We start from the raw sequence: 12718 nt of genomic DNA on the forward strand, positions 1-12718 counted from the left end.
CCTCATCACACGTTCTCTCACTCCTCATCACACGTTCTCTCACTCCTCAGACACGTTCTCTCACTCCTCAGACACGTTCTCTCACTCCTCAGACACGTTCTCTCACTCCTCAGACACGTTCTCTCACTCCTACACATTGTTCTCTTACTACTCTGCTATCATCTTTCAGTCCATCATGTTCTCTCATTCTTCGCCTGTTCTCTCACTCCAATGCCACTCTTACTCCTCTGTCATCTTTTTTATTCCACTACGTTCCCTCACTCCTCCATTTCACTCCTCGTCCTTGTTCTCTCGTTCTGAAGGCTAACCCATCAGAACCACGGCGGGCCGTAGTTCTACCACGTTCAGCTCTGCTGCTCTTTGTCATCCATCACTCAGTCTCTCCCCCTCCATCCTCCTTGCTGGTGTTCTCTCAGTGGGCCGTCCTCAGATGGGACTTTGGGGGTAGACAGAGGAATGTGGGTGGTGAAAGTGGGTCACATGCTCAGAGAGAGGGAGAATAAAAGAGGAGAGACACTGAGGGAGGCCGCCATGGAAACACAGGGGTAAGGATCGGGAAGTGGGGGATGAATTCCCTCGTTCAGGAGGAGTGGATCAGTCGGAGGGCTCTTCGCTTTCATCTGATCTCTGTGGACGGCAGAACATGGGACACACACACACACACACACACGGAAAACCAACAACACACAGCGGAGAAGACAAACGACTCACACTGCAGCACAAACACGCCACGTCTGTCTCCGCCTGGACAATGTCCTGAAAGACGAACGCAATGCATTTCCCTGCAGATCTAACATGGAGGATTCAGTAATAAGATGGCAACACACTCACACAAAGACAAACAGATGCATGAAACACACACACACACAAACACACATGCACACACGTTTAACCCACAGGAGCTTCACAACCAAAAACACACGATGGACATTTCCCATCATGCACGCTGTCCTCTTATCTCCTGCAGCCGTCACAGAGATAATCACACACAGAAGTGGTTTAGGTCGCATTTATGAATGCATCTGACTCATCTCATCATGAAAACCAGAATCTATGACGGTGTATCAGAGAGAACATAGATAAACAAATAATAGAGTCAATTTCCAATAAAAAAAATTCAAATTTTGAGATTGATCACAGAGGTTGTTTTTTTTTGTTTGAAAAGTCAAAAATGATATAGAAAAAAAACTCAAACTATGAAATAATCTCAGAAATTTTAGAAATTTTTTTAAATGTATGAGTTTGAAAAGTAGAAAATTTGATAGAAAAAATATAAAGAATTTTGAGATTAATCTCATGATTTTTATAATTTTTTTAATGCAGTTTCAAAAATGGAAAAGTTTTGACTTTTGAAATGCAGGTATTTCAAAGTGTTTTTCTTAAAGATTTTTCAGAGTAATTTCCGAAATTAATCTTAAAATATAAATTTTTTTCTAGAAAATGTTTGACTTTTCAAACGCAGAATTTCCACTAATTTTTTTTTTCTCAAATTCTTTAGATCAATCTAAAAATTTCCAAGTATTTTCTGGCAAATGTTTTGACTTTTAAAACTAATAAATTTACAAGTTTTTTTCCTCAAATTTTTGAGATTAATCTAAAAATTTCAAAATTTACTCCTCCCACCAGCAGGTGGCAGCACTTCTGCTGCCTCGACCTAACTTGAGTTATCCTCTGATCAATGAGGTAACAAAAAGTCACATTTAACATCACACATAAGCACAAATATTGCAATATTTCTAAATTAGCACTACAAAATCAGTAATTTTGATAGCAAAAAATATGGAGGGACTGATCGATGTGAAAAGATGTTCAATATTTTATTTTACCAAAAGCAGACACAGCTACTTAGTTTGTTGAGTTTTATCAATATATCCTGACACAACCGGCCCTTTAAGAAGAGTCTAAATGAAAATGAGTTCCACATCCATGATGTTTATAGCTTTTTCACAGTATTGTATTTGTTTAGATGTAAAGAAAAGGAAAAAGTCAGAACTTCTCCATCAGAAAGCAGTGACTCCAGCCACCATGATGCCTCAGTGCCAATTAAACTCCAGCATAAAACCTTTCAAAGGTAGGCAGTCCTCCAGAGACACCCAGGCGCCCGGTACCCTCAGGGAGCCCCCAGAACAGTTTGGTCCAAAAGCGCCAATTGGTGTCAAAGTGCATCCCTGGCTCCGGGCCAAACAGAACTGTAAATTTAATGTCCCAGTGGACAGAAATCCTCTGAAAACAGAACCTCATTGAAAAGCAAAATGTGGATTTCCATAAAAACATGAAGGAAGGACAGGTGATTGGATGGAAAGATGGACAGATTCAACTTTTACAAAATGTACAATGAAAAAAATCTGGTAAATATTTTTTACTGAATGTCTTCAAAACACCACGTGTAAGTAGAAACTAGTCACATACAATTCAGAGCTTTACATGATAAATAAAAAGACCTAAATATTATTTTTCTCACTGTCTGGAAACGGCAGAAAAACTGTTGAACAACTCAAAACCACTCACTCTTATTTTTTTCCCTTGCTCTCTGTCAGCTACGCTACACATAAGCCCGTTGCCATAGCAACCGACTGACAACAACAACACTGATCAGCAGTAAACAACAAAAAAGATGCAAAAACATCCCACACAAAAAAGAACAAAACACACACTCTTTCAGTTTTATGCTTTCAGGCTTGATGTTTATTTTGCGATTATTAATAAATGATCGCTACTGTTGCTATTAGCTAAGCTAACACTGCGGTGATAGACTGGCTAATTTACACATCTGCTCTGATTCTGCAGCACATCTACATGTTAAGGTTGTCAAAGTCAAGCTAGCATAACTGACCTACTTCTGTCTCCCTGACCATCTTCTTTTTAATTCAAACTTTTTCCTGACCTGGTTATCTAGTTGTCTTAGTGTTAACAATTAGCAAAGCACTGCGTCACTTTTTCTTTTATACAACAGGCATACATTTAAGATCTAGTGCGTTATATTGATAACTTTGCAGCTAAAACCAATGCTTGCCTCATCAGGTGGTCGTTTTTGAATCAGAATCTTGCGCGTCTGATTCCGTAGCACCAACTGACAACAAATGTTGCCTTGAGGCACTTTACAAAAAAATTATTTTAACTTTTTGCATCCCAATCCAGCGCTGTAAAATGCCGACATTCCACAGTTTTCCAGAGTTCTGATTCTTTTTAATTTGCAGATCTCACACCTCGAGGTCACATGAACACACACCAACACACACTCAGGTCAAAGAGCCCTGCAGACCCACATGGCGCTGAAAGGCCCGAAACATTAACCCACTCTGACCTCTGACCCTTCTGTGTTCAGGGAGTAAGAGAGGGAGCCTTTCAGGAGGATAACTGAGGAATATCCGGGTGTTGAGGAAACACACGGGTCGGTTTCTAAGGGTTCTGATGTTTAAGCTCGGCGTCGCTGTGATGTAAATAAAGTGGATGAAACTGAGCGGGTTTTTATTGGCACGGTTTAAAGTTTAATGAGAGCAGGAGAACAAGTGAGCGCTGAGGTCACTTACATGCAGTTATGCTTCTCCTCCTCTGAAGGGACTTTCTATTGACTTCCATTCATTTCTGTCAAAATTAAATTGGGACTCGAGGTTTGTAATCTTTCAGATATCATCTGAGCTGAAGTTAGCGCTTTAGCATTATCGTGAAAGGCCAAGTGTTAAGTGTTGTGTGTAAAATTATGGTTCATTAGTGTTTGAGAGGGCAAAACTACATCAATATGCCATTATCAATACTTAAAAAGGTCTCAAAACAACATTACCGTTTGCCGCAATAATTTATCATCCAGCAAAGTTTGTGGTTTATAAGATCCAACAGTTTGTAATCACATTCATCACAAACCACAAGAACTGCTTTCAGAAAAGTGACCGACACACTTATGATCATAAATACAAACATACAAGCTGCTCATAAAACCAAGAACCAAGATGCCTTGTAAATACGGAGGAGGAGGAGGAGGAGGAGGAGGAAGGCACTGGACCGTGACACTTTAGCACATATGGGAGGACAGAGGAGACGAGGGAATGAAGGCAGACTTGGTGGGAGAAATGGAAAAGCAGAGAAACGGCGGCAGAGGGGGAAGCGTCCAGCTGTTTGTCCATCCTTGCCTTGCCGTAATGAGGCCGTGTTTGGCTCTACGGCGCGTCGCCGATGCCTCATCTAACTTCTCCAAACTCTAACAAGCCAAACTGCTATTTAGATTTACCTCCCGCCAGCGCTGAGCCGAGCCCCAAACAAGCGAGCGCGGAACAGCATGGCGCTCCCTTAAATGGACACTTTGACATTTTGGATTTCGGCTGTTTATTTTGCTTTAAACAGACACTTGTCAGCATGTGGGGGGAACATTTCTGCTTTTAAGTTTCCATAAAATGGCTCCGCTTGCATTGTTAGCGTCGCTGAGCATATCTTCGGCTCGCGGCCCGCTGAGCCCTTCGGCTGAAATGAGGGAGGGGGAGAGAGACTCACCTGATGAAAACAGAGCAGGCGGGAAACTGCAGGGCCATTATTTTAATCACAGGACCAAGACCTGCCCCTCCAGGATGCTCACGGTTACATTTCACTCTGTGACAGTGAGAATAATGACTACGAATCGCCACCAAACCAACAAACCTGGAATTTTTTCTCAGAAGAAATTAAAAAAAAAAAAGAGAAAGAGGCGACTGTTTTCTTTTCTCACACTGTGTGACATCACCTCCACTAATGGCAGGAAGATAAAACATTTTGAATGCTCTTCTTATGTTCATCTGTCATCTACACCCGATTATCCTTGACACACTCACACCTTACACTGCAAAAACACAAAATATCACCAAGCATTTTTAGACTAGTTTCTATGGGCAAATACCTCATTACAAAACTAACTTGCTAGTAACTTTTCATCAAGACATAGGCGCTTGTTTTAAGTCAATAATTCCTTACTGAATGGATTATTTTCTTAAAACAAGCTCCTACATCTCGCTTAAATGTTGCTTGAGTTAGTTTTTTCTTATCTGAAGTGTACCATAGAAACTAGACCCAAAATACTTTGTGATATTTTGAGATTTTTCAGTGTTTTGGTAGAATCAGACATTTCATTTTCATAAAATACAAAGAACAGCAGCACAACTGAAAGATCAGAAAAACAATCAAAACACCGCAAAAACACAAAAGGTTACCCAGTATGTCTGGTCTAGATTCTGGTGCAAATATCTTAGTACACTTGAAATGAGACAAAACTAACACAAAACTAACTTTTCAGAAACATTAAGAAAATAGTTCCTTAATATAGATGAAAAAAATACTGGTTCCACTGGCAGATTATTTCAGTTATTTTCATGGAAAAATGTCTTCTTAAAAGTGAATTTATCTGCCAAGGGAACCAGTATTTTTTCCATCAATATTAAGGAATTATTTACGTAAAACAAGCTCAGATTTCTTGCTGTGATGTTACTTGTAAGTTGGCTTCGTCTTTTTTCAAGTGTACTAAGATATTTGCACCAGAAACTAGAGTAAAAATACTTGGTAAGGTTTTGTGTTTTTACAGTGCGTGCGTATAGCATCGAAGCAGCTCGTTGTTGTTACACATCCTGATTTTAGTGATTACTGTAACTCAATAAATCTAACTCAAACCATTTCTCTGATTTCCCGGCCCTCACCCTGACGGTTTAATGTTTCTCCAGATGTGACAAATTAACTTTTTATGATTTACACGGCGCACTCAGGCAAACAGGAACTCCTTAAAGCTGCAGGATCTGTGACCTCTCGTAAACTTTACTGCCAGGTACAACAACTTTGACGTTTTAACGGTGCTGCTGTTCCAAAGCCAACACCGGGGGCCGTTTCGGACTAGAACCGCAGCGGATAGAGACGGGGAAAAAAAAAATCACGTTTGATCCTCTTACGTGTCAATCCGGGCTGCAGCCGTCGGATGAAACGAACACGACCGGGTGTGTTTACTACCGATTTAATCTGCTTATCCTGACGTGATGCTGCACGTTTCTGTGCCAAACGCTTCAGTTTAGCACAAACAGAAACATTCTGGGGTTTTTACTGAAAATGAGACAAAGCATTACACACAACCAGATGGATGATTTTAACTCTTAGTTGGCCTGTCAGAATAACTAGTATAAACAGTCACAGATGTTATTGCGATAAACAATAATATTATTTACAGACTAGTTTTGAAGTAATATAATGCTAGTGGCATAATAATAATGCAAGAACACATTCTGAAAGACCAATAAATGTTCATCAAAACTTAAAAATTTAGCTTGTTTTAATTTAGAATGTGAATAATTGATTAATTGATTTATTGTCAATTGATTTATTAGAAGATTTTTTTTTTATTTTTAGAAGAGATTGTACCCATCAGGCTTCTTTGGTTTGAACTGCTGATTTCAGTTTTGACCAGTTCTGACCGAAACCTTCACCGTCCATTTTTAAAACCCGTCTCAAAACTTTTTACCCAACTGAGAGTTGATATTACTTAATCTTTATTCGTATTGATTTTATCTGTTTAATTGCGTCGTTGTGGTTTGATCCGAGTTCCTGAACATGCAGCTGTTACCAGTTCCTCTTTATTATAACCAGTCTTCCTCGTTATCTGCCGTCTAAATGAGTGTCGGTGTGTAACCTGAGCTCCGCCGGCAGCAGAACAGGCCGACACTTATCCCTCTAATGTAATTGCACTGAGTAATGGTGCCGATCCAATAACATTAATGGAGAAGGTGACTCAGTTCCTCACAGCAGCTAAAAATAGGACAGCAGAGAAGAAGCCGATGGAGGTTAAACAACGAGTCAGAAGTTTAGTACCACCATTGGTCTGATCCGGGTTTTTTAAGAGAAAGTGTCAACAGGTTGCCAGCAGGACTCGACTGGAGGCAATTAAAATGCTCAGTGAAGTGAGACACGGGGCAGATGGTCAGGCACAAACCAGCTTGATGCACAACTGGTAACACAGGTTTCCTCTGATAAAATCTGCGCCGTCCAGAAGTCACAAAACGACTCAATCTGCAGAACATTCTGGGTTTGGCCTCAGAGACGGAGCAGAGGAGTCAGAAATGTAAGTATAATACGAATTCATAACCCAAAGAGTGTTTTCTCACCTGGGAGTCCGGCAGATTTGGTTCGATTGAGGACCAAAACATTTGTTACATTTTCAGCTGCGGCGGTTCGCTTTCACACTGCAGTCCAAAACAATCCAAACACAAAATGTGGAATGATGAACAATTATTTCTGATTCATCATCCTGAAGCTGTTCTTCACCCAACGCCACGCAGAGAGATCCAGAGTTTCAGATACTCGACCGGCAACATGATCAACGACTCCACAACAAAGCAAAAGGAAGAGCATTTAGAACACCGTTTGTCTCATCTGGGCACCTGTAGCGACACGGTAAAGTAGGAAACTCTGCAGCTTTTCCTCAAAGGGCAACATTACACTGCAAAAACACAAAATCTTACCAAGTATTTTCGGTTTAATTTCTAGTGCAAATATCTTATTGCACTTAGAATAAGACAAAACTAACTTACAAGTAACTTGTCAGCAAGATATGAGAGCTTGTTTTAAGTCAATTATTCCTTAATTTTGTTGAGAAAGTACTAGTTTCTCTAGCAGATTATTTATCTCATAGCAATACATTTTGTCTGTTATTAATGAAATAATTCAACATTTGTTACATTTTCAGCTGCTGTGGTTTTCTTTCACGCTACACTGAACCAAACAAACCAAACTAATTAAAAACCTGTTCCCCTCCTGGCCTGTGGGGGCGCTGCACCAAGAACCACTGAAGGAAACGGCAAAAAAAAAAAAGAAACTTCTAAAGACACTGAGCGAAAATTCCTTCTTCACCAAATGTAAACAAAAAGAAACCGCAGTGGCATCAGATTTTAGCAGTTGCAGTATTTCTCTTTTATCTTTGGTAAATCCATTTCTCCCGCTAGCACTAAGCTAACGTGTTTGTTTTGGTTGAATTTACCCAGAATGCCCTGAATTTTAGTTCACTTCCTGCTTTTGGAGAGGTCTAACTTAAAGACTGAAGTATTGGCTGAAGATGAACTAGAATCATTCTAATTTTTAAATATTGTAATTATTTTAACTGTAATTTTAAGTACTTTGATTTACTGTTGATCATAATTTTAATTGAATATAATATTAAAGGTCTTTTTAGGAGCAAGTGTTGCTAATTAGCTATGGCTGTATACATTGTGATGCAGACACTACTGTTTTGCTCTATGTTTTTGTATCTGTCCCTATCAAATAAACAAGGATTACTATTACCATCGCTCTGGTCCGCTTTGCATTCACATATGCATTCAAACTGCACCAGAGTTCACTTCAACTGAACCGAGACTGAGGTTAGCAGATGGACCAGCGTTTGCTTTTTTCATCCACACCAGAGTTTACACAGCAAAAACTAAATCTTACCAAGTATTTTTGGTTTACTTTCTAGGATAAATATTTTATTACGCTTGAAATAAAATAAAACAAACTAAAAAGTAACTTTCCAACATCATATGTGAGCTTGTTTTAAGTCAATAATTCCTTACTATTGATGAAAAAGTTGTAGTTCCATTGGCAGATTATTTTACATATAGCATGATATCTTTCCCATGTTATAAAGTGGCATAATCTACCAATGGGATTAGTACTTGTTCATCAATATTAAAGAACTATTGACTCAAAACAGATATTATATCTTGCTGACTTTTAGTTTCATGAATGCCTGATATTATGCACTTAGACAACACAAAATCTTGATTTAAAACAACAAATATATCTAACTGTAAAGTTACTTTTGTGTTAGTTTTGTCTTATTTCAAATGCACCAAGATTTTTGCACTAGAAACTCGACCAAAAATACTTGATAAACTTCTGGTTAATAAGTTTTGGTTTTGGCTCATATTTCTTGCTGAAAAGTTACTTGTAAGTGTACTAAGATATTTACAGAAACTACATAGAGATACTTGGTTCGTTATTGTGTTTTTACAGTGTAGATGGTAGAAACCTGAACGTGGTTCTGAAATAAATAAAGCAGACTAATCGAAAGTTTCTCAGACGGTTCCTAAATGTCAGCTGTTCTTGAATTTGACCCTGAACTGAGGAGTTTTCCAGATCCCAGGGCGTGTTGCAGCCTGCAGCCGCCTCTCAAACAGAACCATTTTCCAGAGCCTGCTTTACGTTAAAAGTTAACCCAGTTCTGGTTGGTTCGGCCCGGTGTGGGCAGCTATTTACAGCTTCGTGTTTTCTCTGTGCCACGCTGGGAATGAGCTTTAGATAACAGATGTTTCTGCGTGGAGAGCAGCTGCAGCTTCCAGCAGGCCCTCATGCTGCTCCACGCACAACATCCATCAGAACCACACGAGCTGCGTCACATTAAGTGTCCCGTCATGACAGAACCGAGCCGGTCTGCAGCCTGCACCAGAACCTGTCCCCATCATCATCAGCATCTCTGTTATCAGCTGCCCGGGTTATCAGCGCTGATACCCGGGTATCTGCGGCCGCTCGGCCTCCGCTGAATGAAAGCCCCAGTCTCTCCAAAACGAAACAGATTACCGCGAACAAAACCAGCGGGAAAACAAGCGGCATCACCCGCTTACCTGGGGAGTAGAGCCGCGCCAGCTGCCGGGCCCCGGCGTGCTGCGGCCCCCAGCGAGGCGCCGCGCTGCGGGCAGCCGCCCCATGCTCGTTCCCGTTCGGATCCTCCTCCGCCATGGACCGGTGCCTGATGTCGGTCTCCGAGAGAAGCGACGCCGCCATCGCCGCTGACCGCTGTCCCTCCTCTGGTTTGGGCTTTCAGCGAGCAGACATGAACCGGGCCAGCTTATCGGCTGCTGGTTCGGTTCCGTGTCCGGGCCTCCGGAGCTGTTTGACGCTGACTTAGCAGGAGGAAGGAGGCTGGAGCAGGTGATGGCAACTCGGCAGCAGAACCCGGAAACGCTGTGCTGACACACAGACCTACTTTTAACCAACCACCAACCGCTGCTTTAATGTTTAACTGGAAAACTGAAATACTTCAAAATGCTCCTTCATGTGAAGGAGTGAAGCGTTTCCATTTAATTAAACAAAATCACACTTAAACTGGCGGAGAAATGTTATCTTAGGGACCGTCTGCAAATTACCTTTATCATAAAAAGTGGTAAACTTAGCTAAAAATAACAGTAATCTCAGTTATGGAGATAAAAACCTGAATATTACAGATAGAAAGAAAACTCACAAAGTTAGAAAGTTTCCACAAAAAAATCTAGAAAAAAAAGAAACATTTCTGATTTTGAAAAGTCAAAACTTTGCTAAAAAGACTCAGACATTTTTGGATCAGTCTCAGAATTTTTCTAGAAAAAGTCAGCAAATGTCTGAATTTTAAAACAAAAAGAATTGCTACCAGAGATTTATCTCAGAAAAAAAACAAGTTCGAAAAGTCAAAAATTTACAATATTCAGAATTTCTTTGATAAATCCCAAAAAAATGTCCAGAAAAAATTTTCCTAGAAAACTTTTAAAAAAATTCTAGAAAATCAAGAACATTTGGGGTTTGAAATATCAGAAAAAAGTACTAGAAAAATATTCAGAAATTTTTAGATCCATCCAAGAAGTAGCAAAGAAATTACAGAATTTTAAAACTAGAAAATTTGCTAGAAAAAAATATTGTTTTTAGAGTTGTCTCAGAAATTTTTGAGAAAACACATGAAAATGTCTGAGTCTGAAAAGTTAAAAATTCACAAGAAAAATATGCAGAATTTTTTAGATCAGTAAAAAAAGCATGGACATGTCTGAATTTTAAAATTCAAAAGGAATATCGCGTTTTTTGATTAAACAAAACAAAAGTTCAACTAGCTGGAAATTTGGTCTTAGAAACCATTTGAAAATTATTTTTATGTTAGAAAGGAAAGTTAGCTGAAAATAAACATCAATCTCAGTTATGGAAATAAAAACCTGACGATGGCATAAGAGCCATTGTAGATAGAAATGTTTTTTAATTTTCCACCCAAAATTGTATTAAAACTTTTCTAGAAAAAAAAAAGAGATTTCTGAGCTTTAAAAAGCAGAAATTTGGAGATTCATCTCAGAAAGAAAATCCAGGAAAAAAATTAGTTATTTAAAAAAAAAAATAATGACATCACATATATAAAAAAAAATAAAATCTTTTGTTTCCGAATATAACCAGATGGTCGTTGTTAAATTGTAATCATGATACTTGTCCTAAAATCTCGATTAACTCTAAATAATGACAGGTTTGATATTTTCAGTTTGATTTTGTCATCAGAACCATGTTATTCTGTTGTCTAGACCCAAATAGCTAAATATGTGGAGTCACTGGAATCGTATGAAACTAAACAGAGAACTGAGGAAAACGACTGGAAACAAATTTATGTTTCTCCGTCCAGACATGCTGCATCGTGGCAAAGTGAGGCGGTGACCTTATGAAAGAAATCTTTGTTGTTTCAGAGGCAGAACCGCCGCAGAGCGGAGGACAAACGTTTCTGTGTTGGTGTTTCTGAAAGCTCTCGCTCTGGATTCCTCTGGTTTTCTGATTCTTTTCTGTTTTCATCATCTAAAACGAGCTGCTCAGCAGAAATAAACATCAGAATCTGATTGGTCACAAATTAAACAAACAGCTTAATGCACGCCCATTTAATAAGGAAGGGCAGAGTTTCTTCTGAGTATCTTTAAGAAATAATTTCTTTTGAAGCTACTTGGATCCTCCGATGATCATGATCAGGGCCGGCCCAAGGCATATACGAGTTAAGCTTCTGATTAGGGCCTCCACACCACCAGAGGGCTCCCAAGAGCATCAAGCTAGCATAATTATATATACAATAACAATGAATAATGCAAACAATTTGTATATTGTTTTTATAGTTGGTACAGAGATTAATCTCTTCCTGTTGTCTGCTGCCGCTGTTTTGGAAATACAAGATCAATCAATCAATCAAATGTTATTTGTATAGCACATTTCAGCAGCAAAGCATTTCAAAGTGCTTTACATAATTAAAATGCAAACAGCATGTGACATAGAATAAACAGTGAGAAAGAGAAAGAGGTTTTGAAAAAGATTAAAACAGATAAAAACATGAAAACCCCTTTTAGGAGTTCAGTTAAACGTCGTTTAACTGGGGCTCAAACCCTCTGGGACTTTAGTCAAAACCACAGTTTGACAAGGACTCCAACCTCTAGGTTTTTAGTTGAAACGCCGTCAACTGGGACTCTTGTTCCCAGACTCTCAACTGGGATATCAAACCTATTAACTTCTTTACTATAAATTTACTACTTATCAGCTGATGTTAATTTCAAATAATTTTATACCACATTTAATACCACTTTGCATCTCCAAATCCACATTCTTTTGATTTAGCTGCTCTTGTAATGCCAAAATCAGCAGCTGTAATAACACTGGCATGATGTAAGCTAATAAAAAGTAACATTAATGACCCAGGCATGTTTCACAGATAGATTAGCTCAAGAATGATGAAGCATCTGGTGTTGAAATGTTGCTATGGGGGGCCCCAAAAGAAACTCTGCTTAGGGCCCCAAAAAGGCTTTCGCCGGCCCTGATCATTAGCATTTATTAGCTTTGGGTGTTTGGACAAATGCCTATTCAGCTCTAAAGTAAAAGAATATTTCAATATTTTCAAATAATCTGGACTACATTGAATAAAATCTGGTTTAAAATCTAAAGTATTAAAACTGGTCAAACCCAGATTGGATCATTCAGTGTTGATTTA

The 12718-nt window shown here is 39.1% G+C and overlaps 1 protein-coding gene across 1 annotated transcript in view; it reads right to left on the reverse strand.

Moving 5' to 3' along the window:
* Nucleotides 1–10035, reverse strand: part of LOC103138816 (transmembrane protein 189) — a 35121-nt gene extending 25086 nt beyond the window's left edge. The window contains exon 1 of the mRNA XM_007553160.2: nt 9597–10035. Within this exon, the coding sequence (XP_007553222.1) occupies nt 9597–9756 (160 nt within the window). The 5' untranslated portion in view covers nt 9757–10035. The remainder of the gene's footprint in view (nt 1–9596) is intronic.
* Nucleotides 10036–12718: the final 2683 nt, after the last annotated feature.

This window comes from Poecilia formosa, unplaced genomic scaffold, assembly GCF_000485575.1.
Source record: "Poecilia formosa unplaced genomic scaffold, Poecilia_formosa-5.1.2 Scaffold55, whole genome shotgun sequence".
In the NCBI taxonomy this organism is placed as follows: Eukaryota; Metazoa; Chordata; class Actinopteri; order Cyprinodontiformes; family Poeciliidae; genus Poecilia; species Poecilia formosa.